Source organism: Salvelinus alpinus, chromosome 8 (assembly GCF_045679555.1).
Source record: "Salvelinus alpinus chromosome 8, SLU_Salpinus.1, whole genome shotgun sequence".
NCBI lineage: Eukaryota > Metazoa > Chordata > Actinopteri > Salmoniformes > Salmonidae > Salvelinus > Salvelinus alpinus.
Window position 1 is genome coordinate 70,557,797 of NC_092093.1, and position 17,833 is coordinate 70,575,629.

The 17,833-nt window shown below is 45.0% G+C and overlaps 1 protein-coding gene and 1 long non-coding RNA gene across 4 annotated transcripts in view; one reads left to right on the forward strand and one right to left on the reverse strand.

Moving 5' to 3' along the window:
• Positions 1-17,833, reverse strand: part of neto1l (neuropilin (NRP) and tolloid (TLL)-like 1, like) — a 165,529-nt gene that overhangs the window by 61,964 nt on the left and 85,732 nt on the right. For all 3 annotated transcript variants that reach the window (XR_011676584.1, XM_071414913.1, XM_071414912.1), the window contains exons 5-6: positions 14,580-14,621; positions 12,674-12,801 (exon numbers count right to left, since the gene is read on the reverse strand). Coding sequence is in view for 2 of the 3 variants with exons in the window: in XM_071414913.1 (XP_071271014.1) it covers positions 12,674-12,801; positions 14,580-14,621 (170 nt within the window). In the remaining variant the exon portion in view is untranslated. The remainder of the gene's footprint in view (positions 1-12,673; positions 12,802-14,579; positions 14,622-17,833) is intronic.
• LOC139583630 (uncharacterized) overlaps positions 2,718-17,833 on the forward strand; it is a 30,840-nt gene continuing 15,724 nt past the window's right edge. The window contains exons 1-2 of the long non-coding RNA XR_011676585.1: positions 2,718-2,856; positions 10,706-10,813. This is a non-coding gene — a long non-coding RNA (uncharacterized lncRNA). The remainder of the gene's footprint in view (positions 2,857-10,705; positions 10,814-17,833) is intronic.

Genomic DNA, 17,833 nt, shown 5'->3' on the forward strand with positions numbered 1-17,833 from the left:
AGAGAGGTTGAACAGGCTAGTAATAGGGGTTGCAACAATTGCGGCGGATAATTTTAGAAAGAGAGGGTCCAGATTGTCTAGCCCGGCTGATTTGTAGGGGTCCAGATTTTGCAGCTCTTTCAGAACATCAGCTATCTGTATTTGGGTGAAGGAGAAATGGGGGAGGCTTGGGCAAGTTGCCTTGGGGGGTGCAGGGCTGTTGACCGGGGTAGGGGTAGCCAGGTGGAAAGCATAGCCAGCCATAGAAAAATGCTTATTGAAATTCTCAATTATAGTGGATTTATCGGTGGTGACAGTGTTTCCTAGCCTCAGTGCAGTGGGCAGCTGGGAGGAGGTGCTCTTGTTCTCCATGGACTTTACAGTGTCCCAGAACTTTTTGGAGTTTGTGCTACAGGATGCAAATTTCTGTTTGAAAAAGCTAGCCTTTGCTTTCCTAACTGACTATGTTTATTGATTCCTAACTTACCTGAAAAGTTGCATATCGCGGGGGCTATTCGATGGTAATGCAGTATGCCACAGGATGTTTTTGTGCTGGTCAAGGGCAGTCAGGTCTGGAGTTAACCAAGGGCTATATCTGTTCCTGGTTCTACATTTTTTGAATGGGGCATGCTTATTTAAGATGGTGAGGAAAGCACTTCTAAAGAATAAACAGGCATCCTCTACTGACGGAATGAGGTCATTATCCTTCCAGGATACCCGGGCCAGGTCAATTAGAAAGGCCTGCTCGCTGAAGTGTTTTAGGGAGCGTTTGACAGTGATGAGGGGTGGTCGTTTGACCGCAGACCCATTACGGACGCAGGCAATGAGACAGTGATCGCTGAGATCCTGGTTGAAGACAGTAGAGGTATATTTGGAGGGCAGGTTGGTTAGGATTATATCTATGAGGGTGCCCGTGTTTACGGATTTGGGCTTGTACCTGGTAGGTTCATTGATAATTTGTGTGAGATTCAGAGCATCTAGCTTAGATTGTAGGACGGCCGGGGTGCTAAGCATGTCCCAGTTTAGGTCACCTAACAGTACGAGCGCTGAAGATAGATGGGGGGCAATCATTTCACATATGATTGTTTCGGGGGCACAGCTGGGGACAGAAGGTGGTCTATAGCAAACGGCAACGGTGAGAGACATTGTTTCTGGAAAGGTGGATTTTTAAAAGTAGAAGCTCAAATTGTTTAGGCACAGACCTGGATAGTAAGACAGAACTCTGCAGGCTATCTCTGTAGTAGATTGCAACTTCACCCCCTTTGGCAGTTCTATCTTGTCGGAAAATGTTATAGTTAGGGTTGGAAATTTCAGGGTTTATGGTGGCCTTCCTAAGCCAGGATTCAGACATGGCTAGGACATCCGGGTTGACAGAGTGTGCTAAAGCAGTGAATAAAACAAACTTACATGCTGACCAGACCGGACACGTCGCGTGCGCGAGCGTCGCAAAATACATTTAGAAATCCATGTTATTCAATTATTGCACCCACACTGCTCGTGCGCGCCAATGATCGTCTGCAATGCCAAGGGCTAAAATAGAACTCCTTTCTATTTCTGACGCAGATCGCGCTGCAAGTCCGGCCCCCCTCATCTCCTCATTGGTTTATAGAAGCAGGTACCCACGTGCCATCTCCTCATTGGTTATACCCACGTGGGTGATTGAAATACGGAATGTTTTGCTGGTTGTCGTGGTAATACTATGAAAGTGTAGATGCTAATCACCATATCAGTTCAAAGATGAAAAAGCCTGGAAGGAGGAGAGATTACTAGAAACGATTCGGTTGGCCATTTTATGTGTGGATTAATTGTCGGAGTAGAGGACCTTGTGCATTTCAGGTAAAATAACAACTCAATGTTTATATCCCAGGACAAATTAGCTAGCAACAGCAAGCTAGCTAAATAGGACAAATTAGCTAGCAAGTGCAAGCTAACTAGCTAAATTGCCATACATGTTTAATGCTTTTTGACCTGTCCCCAAATTAATGTCATTGGTTCAGATTTTGTTTTGATATTTTAACCTGCGTGTCGTGATCGCGGGTGTAGGGGGCCAAAATAAATGTATGCACGATAGCGCATGATGGCGCACGCGCGCAGCCGGTTTGAGTTCCGTGTTAGGGAGGAGGCTTCTAATGTTAACATGCAGGAAACCAAGGCTTTTACAGTTACAGAAGTCAATAAATGAGAGCGCCTGGGGAATGGGAGTGGAGCTAGGCAATACAAGGCCTGGATTAACCTCTACATCACCAGAGGAACAGAGGAGGAGTAGGATAAGGGTACGGCTAAAGGCTATAAGAACTGGTCGTCTAGTACTTTTGGAACAGAGAGTAAAAGGAGCAGGTTTTTGGGAGCGGTAGAATAGATTCAAGGCATAATGTACAGACAAAGGTATGGTAGGATGTGAATACAGTGGAGGTAAACCTAGGAATTGAGTGACGATGAGAGAGGTATTGTCTCTAGAGATACCATTTAAACCAGGTGAGGTCACCGCATGTGTGGGAGGTGGAACAAAAGGGTTAGCTGCAACAATTTTATTAGGGTTGGAGTGATTTCACTAGCTGTGGTTCACTAGCTGACATGTTGAATCATCAGTGTAAAAAAAGCCATCCTGCTTCCCTCCTCTCTATCTAACTTCCCCTCACAGTCCCTTCAGTTTCCTTTGAGTCCCGTTTGTTTGGCTGTTCTGCCTAAATGAGTTATCCCTCACCCATCATGGCCCTGCCATTCCCAACCAATAAAAGCGCTTGGAAAGGCGCATCTGGACACCCACTCAGGTCGGAGTATTATAGTCGTCTGAAGAAAGAAGACCCATGTTTTCTGGGAGCTATTTTTAATGTGGAGTGTAACTAGAATACCTGAATGTTGTGCGTGCTTAAAAATGTAAGTTGCAAGGGGGTTTATTGGGTTTCTTTTTACATGTTGTGTAATAATGTGTAATAACCACAAATGACTTAGTAGCTATGTTAAGTTTGCGGCCAAAGTTTATATTGTACAGCTATTACCATTCTTTAATGTTGGAGTTGCCAAAACTGCTTGGCATATTGTTTATAGAATGTAGTATTATGCCGCGTTGCCATAAGTGTCACTGTTGTATTGATAAACATAGCTTTTCATGTGCACATACTACCATGGCGTTTTCCATAGTGGCCTTTGTTAAAGTGGTTGTTGCGCTGCCATGGGCGAGCTTCTAGAACCCTCCCAGATGGGTCTTAGAGCTCGTGAATGCGCAGAGTAATTTATGACACTGTGGCACTGGGGCAGATCAGATAAGATATCAGCAAGGAAGATTCTCGCACTGGGCTGGAGAGAGAGGGTGCCATACATTTTTATCTTGTCAGTCTCAGTAATTGGTTTCTCTCTCTCTGACAAGATGTTTATCGTTTAGGTTAATATTTATGCTGATATGTTTATAGCCCTGTTTATATCTGTGTTATAGTAGTGTATTGTTATGTTTATTCAGTCATGTTTATATAGCCTATTTATATTGCATAATTATGCCACTTTATTGATACTGTTATGTTGTGTATGGATTTGCCTTATAGAACCAAAATTAATCCGGATTAACACAAGTACTATTCCACCAAGATTCATTCCCAGTCAAGATCCAAGTTGACGCCAAGAACGGCAACCTGCACCCTCAAAGCCATCTTCCCTCCAACAAGCTCAAGAAGGGAGAGGGGACGAAGAGAACGACGATGAGGATGAGGACTGGGGCGAGAGGATTGGGTCAGCAAAAGCCCCACACCCTGCCGACCAAGGAAAGAGGGGCAAGCCCAACTGCTAGCAGTTCAGTTTCTCCAGTGGAGAAATGTTCCTTCATATTGCCTACATGAGCCTGCCTCCCTGCCACGTACCACCACCCAGGAGGTTTCTAGAGAGCAAGTCCCACATCCAATAGGACAGCGAGACCCTTGCCCGTTTAGGGAAGTCTACCCCGCCTCATGTTCGGAGCATTCCATGCCTCCACCAATCAGCCTATTCCCCTGATCAGTGTTACTCCAGGGCCACCTATTTAGAGAATTCAACTGAGGGAGCACCAGGAGGGCTACTATGCCTCTAGTAAGTGCAGCAACTCCCCTGTCGAACGCTGCTCCAGAGTCTCCCGACCAGAGCCCACAACACTTCCACGATACCACCGGGAGGGCTACTACCTGTCAAGACAGCCGAGCAACTCCACAGACTGATGTCGTTTCAGCGAACCATCGGTCCCCACATAAGAGCCCAGGGAGCGCTACTATCCCCCGAGGCGACACAACTACTCTGCTGATAGGCATCCCTCTAGACTCAGGACACAGAGTATGCCACATCCCCCAGGTCAGGAGTGGACCTACAGAGGGCCCACTCCAATGATCCTGGACTTTGTTCATCTGAACCCCAGTGAGTTCTCACAGCTGAAGATCGGCCTGGATAACATCCTCCCAGCGTATGCCACAGAACAGTTTAAGGTCCAGATCCTCGGTGACCACCTTAAGCTGAAAAAGGCACTGCTCATCACTGACTTTTATAGCAACTCGAAGGTACCCCTTCACAGATACCATGTCTGCCCTCAACCAGCAGTTCGGACCGCCGCATCAGTTAGCTCCAGCTTATCGCCAAGCTCATGGATGGCCCAAATGTTGCCAGTGGGAACATCAAGGCCATCTGTCTGTTCCTCCTCTGAGTACGTTCCTTAATTGGCATGTTGGAGCAGCTGGGCAGGAAGGGAGACGTGGAGCTGGATTGTGGATCCCATGTCTCCAGGCTGCTGGGGAAACCTCCACATGACCTGATATCCAGCTTCTGGAGGTTCATCCATCCATGCAAGATCCAAATCCCCACTCTGCTAGACTTGGCAGACTGCATGGAGTATGAGGTCCAAATGCAGGAGGATAACTCCAGGTTCGCCAGCAGTTCACGAATAGAGACATTAGCTAGAAGCAGAGATCGCCGTAAGGAGCCTAAGGCCTCCAGCATGACAACAACCATCCTACTTGGCATGGAGAAGATGGACCCCAAAAAGGCGTCCCAGGCAACTGCCACCGCCACCAAGGAGAAAGTCTATTGTCCCTACTGTGACCGCATCAGCCACTCCCTCAACAATTGCTCCATTTTCCAGCATTTTCCAATTGCTCCATTTCTCCTTTGATCCAGCAGGCGAGCTGGATCAAAGGAGAGGAATGTGTGTTGGCTTTACGGCCAAGAACATCATTCAGCGGAGTGCAACCTCAAATTCCGCTGCAAGACTTGCAATCAGTGACACCTGCTGGTGCTCCACAAGGTCAACAAAAGAGTTACAGTTCCAGAGAAATCTGAGAATACTATGATTAATGCTGCATCCATGACCTCCTGTCTGCGGAACACTGTCAATGAGGTCCTGTTCATAGACCAGGGGAGGTCTGAAAGTACTGTTGAAAGTCAGCAAGGTCCTGCAGAGGCACGGAAACCGGAGTAGGGAGACATACTCGATTCTGGATGATGGATAAAATGTATCATCCTCCTCCATGCAACCGCACAGCAGCTGGGATTCAAAGGTGAGCCCAAAGACCTGACCCTTCGAATAGTAAGACAAGAGCTTCAGGTTCTCCATGGGGCGTCCGTCTCCTTCACTGTCTCCCCTGTCTCACAGACCCACAATACATTTCGGATCCAAGGCGCCTTCACTTCGCAACAGCTAGGCCTGTTCAAGCAGACCCATTCGGTCTGTGCCCTGCAACAGAAGTATCGCCACCTGAAGGGACTGCCTCTGCAGCACATATTCAAGTTCCAGACAGTTCTGCTAATTGGATCAGACTATGCCCACCTGCTCATGCCGGTGGAACCAGTCCGGCTTGGGCCACCAGGAAGCCCAGCTGCCATCAAGACCATCCTGAGCTGGACTCTGCAGGGCCCTGCGCAGGGACTGAAGTACAGCATCTCTGAGCACCGGTGCTATGTCACCTCTATGCTGTGCTCGAATGCTGACCTGTTTAGTCAGGTTGAGAAGTTGTGGCAGATGGATGTACTGCCATGGTGCAGTGAGAAGATCAGCACCAGAACTCACCAAGACCAGGAGACGATAGACCTGTTGGAGGACAGAACAATGAGAGTTGAAGTGGATGGAGTCCAATGTTACGCAACTCTCCTCCTTCGCATCAAGAACATGCCCCAGCTGCGAGCCCCTAAGGAAGCTGTGCTCCCGCTGCTCAGGGCCACAGAGAAGAGGCTGGCGAAGTCACCAGAGCAAGCAGCAGCATTCAAAGCAGTGATTCAGAAGGAGCAGCCAGGTATACCGTAAAGCTAGCGCCAGACGCTGAAGAGAACACTGCCATGAGCTGGTACATCCCACCCCACATGACACAGCATAACAGCAAGAATCGTGTGGTATTCAACTGCTTGTTCCAGTACAAAGGGGACAACATTAACAAGGTCCTGCTCCCAGGTCCCAAACTTGGCCCCTCCCTGCTTGTAGTGCTCCTCAGATTCAGAGAGGATTCGTGGGATGTTCCACCAAGTCAGACTACTCCCTGAAGACCAGCCACTGATGAGGTTCCTCTGGAGAGACCTAAACCGGGAAAATCCGCCCGGCGTCTACGAATGACGCGTCCTCCCCTTCGGCACCACGTCAAGTCCCTACTGTGCTACTTTCGCTCTCCAGAAACACATCCTGAACCACAGACAGCCTGCAGAAGACGTGAGAGGGTCAATAGAGAAGTCATTCTAAGGGGACAACTGGAAGATGCCAAGGTCCTTGTGTACAAGCTTTGGAAGCTACTAGCCACTACAACGGGCAAGCAACGTCCCTTCGGTAATCAGCCTTCTCCCTTCTGAAGTCAGGTCGAGCAGCACCAAACTCTTGATTAGACAGGGGCAAGCAGATGCTCAAGAATCAGCCCTCGGGCTACGCTGGCACTGTCAGTCCAACACCCTGTCGTACAAGTCCTGCCAGCTAGATTGTCCAACAGTTACCATGCGCACCATCTACAAGGTACTGGCTAGCCAATACGGCCCCTGGGGTACATTGCCCCCTTTACCATTAGGGCCAAAATGCTGCAGGCCTATGGCTCTGTATCTCAGAACAGAACACCCCAACGGCAACATCGAGATGGCCCCGAAGAAGCAACAATCGAACCCTTGTCTGGAATTGTGTGCAGAACTTACTGGAGCACAGCTGTCCAAGATCCCCACTCTCCCTATCCGCCAAGTTATTATGTGGACGGATTCCATGACGGTCCTCACATCGCTCCAATTGAATTCCTGCTGATTCAAGACCATCGTTGGCACCCGAGTGGCGGAGATACAGGATCTCACTGACCGAGAGTTATGGCACTATGCAGAGTCAGCAAATAATCCAGCGGATGACATCACACGTGGGAAGACCGTATCAGAACTGGGTTCCAGAAGTTGCTGGAACCAGGGCCCATCATTCCTGCAAGGAACCCCAGACCAGTGGCTGGAGAAGCCACTTCCAGACACTACGGACGAGGAGGAGTTGAGAAATCCCTACATTCTGCGGGCCAAGCGCCAGACCTTTTCCTCCCAGAAGCTATCAGTTCAAGTCTTTCGGTTAACTTCTGGAGGCAACCTCCCACTTACTCAACCAGGCGGCGGGTGGCAGCCCTTCAGCCAGGGATTACAAGGAAGCAGAGCTATCCCTCCTTCGTCAAGTGCAGCAGGACTGCTTCCCCACCGAACAGAGGTCAAGCCTGTGCCCACCAGTAGCCGCCTACTCACTCTCGCCTTGGAGCTGGATCGCACCACTCAGCTGATTTGAGTGGGGGGTCGCGTCCGCTGCAGCATTGTTCTGGATCAAGAGGCCATGCACCCCATCATGCTCAACCACCAACATCCAATCACTAAGCTGATCATCGGAGACTTCGACGAGAGACTGCTCCACCCAGGGCCTGAACGAGTTTGCTGAAGTCTTGAATCATCAGTGGCAGAGCGGCTATCCGGCATCACCAGTGTGAGTGTAAGGATGGTCGGACGTGGTTATGGTTAATGTTGGAAGTGGTTAGGGAGATTCCCAAGATGGCTGACCTTCCCCCCCGCTTGGCTCCGCATACACAAACCCACCTTCTACTCCACTGGCGTGGACTGTTTCAGCCCCTACATGGTCAAGATAGGCTGCCACAATGAGAAAAGATGGGTCATCGCGTTCAATTGTGTGACCACCCAGGCAGTGAAACTTGACCTCCTCCCCAGTATTGACTCAGACTCCTTCATGATGGCACTCAGATGCTTTGTGGCCCGCCGAGGGATGCCTTTCAAATTGCTGTCTGGCCAAGACACCAACTTCATAGGAGAAGAACGGGAGCTGAAGGAAGCATTTGCGGCACTCCAGCCAGTCCTGCAAGCCCAGCTAGCCAGCAGATCCAGTTTGCTTTCAATCCACCAAGTGCTGGGAGAGAGAGATCCGCTCCCTCAAGCAAGGCCTTCAAGCAACACTGGGAGCCCAATTGGTGATGGAAGAGGTCCTGAGGACGGTCCTCATTGAGATAGAGGGGGTCCTCAACTACAAGCCCCTAGGCTACACCGCCTCGGACACTGCAAACCCAGACCCGGTAACCCCAAATGCTATCCTGATGGGACGACCAGACGCCTCACTTCCTCAAGTTGTATACCCTGAATCGGAGCTGCTCAGCTGACACTGATGGAGACACAGCCAGCTGCTAGCAGTTCAGTTTTGGAAGCACTTCATCAGCCACTACCTGTCTGGATGTCAGAAGTGGAAAGCAGAGACACCAGATCTTGGAACTACAGTCATGATTGTCAACCCACAGTAACCCAGAACACTGCGGCCTGAGGGACAGGTCTCACAGGTGATGCCTGGACCTGACATCAGGATCAGGACTGCAGAGTTGCGTGTAGATGACAGAACCTGCAAGCGCCCAGTGGCTCAGATCATCCAACTCCCTGCCCTGCCAGATTAGAACTAGCTCTTTAGAGACTGTGGCCAAGTAAGGCCTTTGGCTGCAGAGACTGTGCCCTTTAGGTTAGAGGCCTTTTACTGGATGTTACTATTTCCATAAGAAATATTGGGGCGGCTCTAAAAAAGGCCTCCCCTCTTCTCTACCCAACTTTCCCTCACAGTCCCTTCAGTTTCTCTTGAGTCCCATTTGTTTGGCTGTTCATCCTAGCTTAGTTATCCCTCCCCCATCACGGCCCTACCATTCGCAACCAATCAAAGCGCTTGGAAAGGCACGTCTGGACACTGCACCCACCTAATCAGGTCAGAGTGTTATAGTCGTCCGATGAAAGAAGATGCACATTTTCTGAGAACTATTTTGATTGTGGACAGAAACAAGGATACCTGAATGTTGTGCGTGCTTTGAAATGTAAGTTGCAGGAGGGTTTATTGGGTTTCTTTTTACATGTTGTGTAATAATGTGTAATAACCACAAATGACTTAGTAGCTATGTTAAGTTTGCAGCCATAGGTCCTACCACTCAGACAGGTAGGGCATACCAGCGAACCGTTTTACAATCAGGTCATTGGTAAAAATTGAAAAGCCTAAAGGCCCAAGAGTGCTGCTCTGCGGTACACTGTACGTTACATGTTTAACCAATTTTTACATGTTTGCAAAGAGTCGGCAGCAAGCTTTACCATTCTTGGGTAGCGGGATGACTTTGGCTTCCCTCCAGGTCTGACACCAATTTAAAAAAATCCAGACTCAGATTTAAGATATGACAGATAGGAGTGGCAATATAGTCCGCTACAATCCTCAGTAGCTTTCCATCTAAGATGTCAATATCAGGTGGTTTGTCATTATTGATGGCCAACAATATTTTGTTCACCTCACACACACCAACTTTAATAAATTAATTTCATGCTTAAGTTTGTTTACTTTGCCAATTAAATAGTAATGAAAGTAATTGGTAACATCAAAATGTTTTGTAATAAATGAACCATCTGATTCAATGAAAGATGGAGTTGAATTAGCCTGAATGACAATAATTTCGTTTAAATTATTTCTAAGCTTTTTTCCACCATACTTTATGTAATTTATCTTGGCTTCATAATACAATTTCTTCTTCTTTTTGTTCAGTTTAGTCACACCATTTCTCAAATTATAGTAAGTTTGCCAATCTGATGTCCAGCCAGACTTATTAGCCCCTCCTTTTGCCAAATCTCTTTCAACGGTACAGATTTTCAATTCCTCATTAATCCACAGGCCCTTAATAGTTCTAACTGTCAAGTTTCTTAATAGGTGCAGGCTTATCAATAACTGGAAGAACAATTTCATTAATGCATCAAGTGCAGATAGGCCTCCCCTTTCAGCCACAGTTCAATAAAGCAGCTCTATGGTATTGTTGGGAGCAGGGTTTAATTGTTTGTAATGGCTGAATCAGAAAGACGTTGGAAGGTAGACAAGGGAATATGGTTTTGATTTGCAGTCCTGGAAGGACATCAGATAACACCCAAATCAATCACAGTGGCAATAAATCACATTTAACACAAATATTATCAAGCCAGCCATGACATCATCGCTGGGGGGCAGAGAGAACAAACACAAAACTAAAAAGATTGTGTGTGTGTGTGTGCGTGCGTGTGTGTGTGTTTGTGTGTGTGCATGTGTGTGTGTGCGTGTGTGTGTGAGCTCAACAATATGCTCAACAATGATCCTTTCATCAAATTCAACTGAGGGATTGTCTGTATGTACGGTGGCCTCACTGGTACATAAAAGGTGGGTAGTATTAGAGGCCAATTAACTATAAACAATTGTGACATCATTAAGCCAGTATCACAGCAGATTTATCTCTCCCTCTAACAGAGACAATGGAGTGAGGAACTGCAATGAATGATTCCAACCACAGAGACCCATTCATCCCTGTCTATCTCTCTCCAGTGGCATTCTGGAACAGGAAACATATAGGAGAGTGTGAGTATTCTGTCGATATGAGTGTGTTAGTGTTTGTCTGTGTATGTGCATATATCTGCTTGAATGAGTGTATAATAGAAATGTGTGTATATGTGTGCGTGCGTGTGTGTGTGCGTGCGTGTACGCCTAAGGTAAGACGGAGACCAGAGAGGTTTATTTGGGGCCAGGAGTGTTTTTTAACCAGCGAGCTGTAGCCAGGAGAGTGAGAGAGAGGAGGGAGAGAGTGAAGGAAGGAAGGAGGAAGAGAAAGAGAGAGAGAGATGGCTAGAAAGAGGAAGGCAGAAAAAGGAGAGAGAGAGAGAGAGATAGCGAGATAGAGAGAGACAGGGAGGAAAGAGGGAGGGAGAGAGGGAGAGAGCTTTAGTGCTGATGAAATAGCGTGCTGTGTAGTTTGACCCTGGGGCTTGCTACAGACCGCATTTGTTTTCTCTGCCAGCACACTCTGCACAAAGCTGCAGAACACACACACACACACAGACACACACTCTGACTTAAATCCCCTACTAGCTATACTGAACAAAAATATAAATGCAACATGTAAAGTGTTGGTCCCATGTTTCATGAGCTGAACTAAAAGATCCCAGAAATGTTCCATACGCACAAAAAGCTTATTTCTCTCAAATGATGTGCAGAAATGATAATCCATCCACCTGACAGGTGTGGCATATCAAGAAGCTGATTAAACCACATTACACAGGTGCACCTTGTGCTGGGGACAATAAAAGGCTACTCTAAAATGTGCAGTTTTGTCACAGAACACAGTTTTGAGGGAAAGTGCAATTGCATTGCTGACTGCAGGAATGTCCACCAGAGCTGTTGCCAGAGAATTGAATGTTCATTTTTCTACCATAAGCCTCCAACTTTGTTTTAGAGAATTTGTCAGTACGTCCAACCAGCCTCACAACCGCAGACCAAGTGTAACACGACAGCCCAGGACCTCCACATCCGACCAGCCACCTGGACAGCTGATGAAACTGAGGAATATTTCTGTCTATAATAAAGCCCTTTTGTGGGCTCTATGCCCTCCCTGGCCCATCCATGGCTGCGCCCCTGCCCAACCATGTGAAATCCATAGATTAGGGACTAATTCATTTATTTCAATTGACTGATTTCCTGATATGACTCAGTAACTCAGTAAAATTGTTGCATGTTGCGTTTATATTTTTGTTCAGTATATTATATCAGCTATACTCTCCACTTCAGAACGTATTGTATGCCACCTGTAATAACAGCATTGTGCCCACGGCCATCTGTAATAACAGCATTGTGCCCACGGCCACCTGTAATAACAGCATTGTGCCCACGGCCATCTGTAATAACAGCATTGTGCCCACGGCCATCTGTAATAACAGCATTGTGCCCACGGCCATCTGTAATAACAGCATTGTGCCCACGGCCATCTGTAATAACAGCATTGTGCCCACGGCCACCTGTAATAACAGCATTGTGCCCACGGCCACCTGTAATAACAGCATTGTGCCCACGGCCACCTGTAATAACAGCATTGTGCCCACATCCATCTTTCTATGGTTTTATGGAATAATACGCACCATATTACGCACAAGGTGCATGGACGCACACATACACACAACTGGCTGTGCTCTAGAGGAATCAGTGTTACAGCTCAAGGGTCTTAACATTAGCCATAACTCTCACATACTGACACTAGGAAGGACAAGACTCATTCAGAAACAAACAGTATTGTTATTACAGAGTGATTTGACGTGACGTATGTGTATACATATTTATAAAAATGTGTAAGTGAGTAGGGTTATGTGTACATACTGTAGGCATGTGCAGCCTGCTTGACAGTTTGGCTGTATGTGTGTTAGTGTGTGTGTGTGTGTGCGCATCACTGACCTTGGAGCGTGGCGGAGCGCGGATGAACCATTTGCAGTCCACAGCCTCTGTAGGTAAAGCCTTTCCATCTCTGGTGATCTGATGAGACTCCACTATCCCCTCTGGTCCTCCCATGTCAAACTCACAGACTGGAGACACACACACACATCAGTGAATAGAGGCAAAGGATTGGAATGGAACAAAGACACAAAATACATCACACAACGCAACACAATGTAACACAACAACATAACACGACACAACAATACACATTGCAATGCAATACAACATAACACAACATAACGCAACACAACATAACACAACGCTAAACAACAACATAACACAACATAGCACAACATAACACAACATAACACAAAGCAACATAACACAACACAACACAACATAACACAACACAACACAACACAACATAACACAACATAACACAACATAACACAACGCAAAACAACAACATAACACAACATAACACAACATAACACAACATAACACAACGCAACATTGCAATGCAATACAATGCAATACAACATAACACAACATAACGCAACATAACACAACATAACACAACATAACACAACATAACACAACGCAACATTGCAATGCAATACAACATAACACAACATAACGCAACACAACACAACATAACGCAAAACAACAACATAACACAACATAACTCAACATAAGACAACATAACACAAAGCAACATAACATAACACAACATAAGACAACATAACACAAAGCAACATAACATAACACAACATAACACAAAGCAACATAACACAACATAATTCAACATAACACAACAACATAACACAACATAATTCAACATAACACAACAACATAACACAACATAACACAACGCAACATAACACAACAACATAACACAACATAACACAACATAACACAACGCAACATAACACAACATAACACAACGCAACATAACACAACATAACACAACAACATAACACAACATAACAGAACATAACACAACGCAACATAACACAACATAACACAACAACATAACACAACGCAACATAACACAACATAACACAACAACATAGCACAACGCAATATAGCACAACGCAACATAGCACAACATAACACAACACAACGCAACACAATGACATAACACAACATAACACAACGCAAAACAACAACATAACACAACATAACACAACGCAAAACAACAACATAACACAACAGAACACAACACAACGCAAAACAACAACATAACACAACATAACACAACGCAAAACAACAACATAACACAACAGAACACAACACAACGCAAAACAACAACATAACACAACAGAACACAACGCAAAACAACAACATAACACAATGCAACATAACACAACATAATTCAACATAACACAACAACATAACACAACATAACATTACAACATAACACAACATAACATCACAACATAACACAACAACATAACACAACATAACATTACAACATAACACAACATAACATCACAACATAACACAACGCAACAACATAACACAACATAACACAACATAATGTAACAAGGTACATCAGCAAACAACAAAAAGTTAGAGAGAAAGAGCGAGAGAGAGACACTTTTATTTCACTTGCTTTGGATATGTAAACATGTTTCCCATGCCAATAAAGCCTTTTGAAGTGAATTGAATTGAAAGAGAGAGATTTTTTTTGCACATCATTATAACACTATACATAGCCATAATATGACATTTGAAATGTGTCTATTCCTTTGAAATGTGTGAGTGTAATGTTTACTGTTCATTTTTTATTCTTTATTTCACTTTTGTTTATTATCTATTTCACTTGCTTTGGCAATGTTAACATATGTTCCCCATGCCAATAAAGCCCTTTGAATTAAATTGAATTGGCAGAGAGAGAGAGCGAGAGAGAGAGGATACCTACAGGGCAGAGGCTGGGGCACTCCCAAGTCTCCAAAGTCCGGATCTGAAGAATTGGAAAAAAGAGAGGGAGAGGGGCAAGAGAGCGATTTTTAATAAGGAAACATACTGTCAGGGACAGCCGAATCATTTTTTGACAGGGGGCGCGGGACCACCTACGTATATGTGCGCAGTTGCACATGCACACATTTATTTATTAACTTTAAATGTGGCATGAACACAACCAGGTGTAATGTTTTCATCTGATAAAACAAATCACTTCAAAAAGTAGGCTACCTGGGCATATTCAATCCACTCAATAATAATTTGAGCATCTTAAACAGTGCACTGTGCACCCGCCATTTGGTGAATGGAAAGAGATGTCTATTTAAACATCAAAAGTGTAATGACATTCAATGATTGTCATTAGGCAAACATGTAGCCTGAATTGATTGATGTGTCTGTAGCACACGGGATGTGTGAAAACCTACTCCTCAGCCTGTAGTGTCCCCATTTGAGCTGCCGAATAGCTAGCCTCCTGCGTGGCACCGTCTGGTAAGACTCCTTGGGAGGGCGGTCACGTGTGCTAGCAAGGCAGATGTCCTGTGTTCGAGCATCAGTGTGAGACGAATCAGGGGGAAGTGGTACTCGCTAAGGAAGCAGTGTGATGTTCTTTACAGTAGTGACTCGGATCTACAGTGGTGCTCATCTCAATGCTGGGGTTGCTGTTGAGTAAGTTAGAGGGGTGTGAAACTTACTCCTCAGCCTGAAGTGTCCCCACTTGCGGGGCTGAATAGCTAGCTTTTCGCTTGGCACAACTGGTAAGACACTTTGGGAGGGCGGTCACGTGTGCCAGCAAAGTAGAGATCCAGGGTTTGAGCTTCAGTGTGAGCCGAATCAGGAAGAAGCGGTACTCACTAAGCAAGCAGTGTGATGTCCTTTACATTTCCACTGCTGTTCGTACACGTCACGGTCCCAGCCAGTCATCACTGTCTTGGCAAATATAAAGGGTTCACATCACTCATGCGGCTGACAGGCGGTAATTATAAATGATGGTGTTATAGCCTACAGTTGTCTTGCCATCTTTGTTTTATTGTGATAGGCGCTTGTTTTACCAGTAGGCCTACGGCGACTTCATACCGGCTCAAGCTACTTTCACCCCTATGTTAGATATTTTTCTGCAAATAATTTCCAACATTTGGTTGTCTATTTGTCTTTAATTAGATACATGCAGCTTCTCCTCTGTCATTATTACTATTTTTATTAACTAGGCAAGTCAGTAAAGAACAAATTCTTATTTACAATGACAGCCTACCGGGGAACAATGGGTTAACTGCCTTGTTCAGGGGCAGGACAACAGATGTTTACCTTGTCAGCTCAGGGATTCGATCCAGCAACCTTTCGGTTACTGTTCCAACGCTCTAACCACTAGGCTACCTGCCACCCTCATTAGGCTGTTTGTTGCCCTAGAAGAGAGTGAGCATATTGTTGGGTGCTCACCAGAACAATGTCATAAATCGATGGAATGAATGCATCAATAATAATCTTGTTGACGTCAGTAAAGTTTTCTCTTCCATTTCTGCTTGCAGAGCGAGGATTTGTTGGCCTCGAAATTACCAGATTGATTACTTCTGGACGTGTACGGACCGGGGAGAAAATGCAATATTCTAAATTTAAAACAGCTTAATATTTTACCTGTAGAATTTGCAAAGGACATCAGTTTGACCGGTTTTAAGGAAATTATAATCTGTGAAAAAATAGGATTATAAGATTTCAGTTTGTCTTGAATGCATGTGTTTGAAATAGCCTATTGTCAGCTTTTACATCTCTGACAAAGACAACAAGTTTGCACAGTCCCTAACCACGCACTGCACTCTCTCAAAATTGTGAAAGCAATAAATTATATTTCTCAACTCCTCAGAGAAATAAATGAACATTTGATGTGTCATTTTACTGCAATAAATATTTAATTCTGTAGTAGTTAATATTATATTAGTGTACATGTGAGAGTTGCAGGCCTACAGTGAGTGTCCAGATTTCAGTTAGAATTCTATTTAACCCATCTCAACTTCAAAAGGTGCGCAAACCACCTACTTCTGCCGTCTCTGTACACTGTATCCTCACAGAGGCAGTAAGTTAAATATTCAGGTATGGTGGTGTATCACTACTACCACAGAGGCAGTAAGTTAAATATTCAGGTATGGTGGTGTATCACTACTACCACAGAGGCAGTAAGCTAAATATTCAGGTATGGTGGTGTATCACTACTACCACAGAGGCAGTAAGCTAAATATTCAGGTATGGTGGTGTATCACTACTACCACAGAGGCAGTAAGCTAAATATTCAGGTATGGTGGTGTATCACTACTACCACAGAGGCAGTAAGCTAAATATTCAGGTATGGTGGTGTATCACTACTACCACAGAGGCAGTAAGCTAAATATTCAGGTATGGTGGTGTATCACTACTACCACAGAGGCAGTAAGCTAAATATTCAGGTATGGTGGTGTATCACTACTACCACAGAGGCAGTAAGTTAAATATTCAGGTATGGTGGTGTATCACTACTACCACAGAGACAGTAAGCTAAATATTCTGGTATGGTGGTGTATCACTACTACCACAGAGGCAGTAAGCTAAATATTCAGGTATGATGGTGTATCACTACTACAACACATAAACAAATGTGTGTGCATGCTTTAGTAATAGTCATAGTAATTTCCACAAAAAACACATTTGTGTGCATTAGAGATGTAACGATTCAGTGACATGCATCACTTCAAATAAATGTTTAAGATAGGAGTGCATCAGTCGGCTCGACCCCAAACCAATCCAAATGGATCATGCATCAGTATCATTACATTCTTTCTAACTTCCGGAAATACCTCTCATCTTCTGTGACAACTGATGCGCCCTCTCCTTCAGTGTTGAACTAAGCATGTAACTACATTGACAGTCATTGATCTACAAATAATTTTGCATGCCAACAACCCCAGGAAATATCAGTAATCTAGTCAAACTGTGCACCGTGAGCAGCTTCGCACGCTGACCAACGAGAGGTAGGCCTCTGATCTTGCACATCTGTGCGCCTTCAGCATTAAATGCTTGTAAAATGGCACAATATTAGGCGTTATTAGTTGAGTGACAACCAATGTAATTTGCTAGGTTATTGTTATCAAATGAGTTGTTGAAAATTGTGTTTTACCAGAATACATTTATTTTAAGAAGAGATGTAATCGAAAACTGTGCTACATAATTATTGGCAATGTCATAGCAATT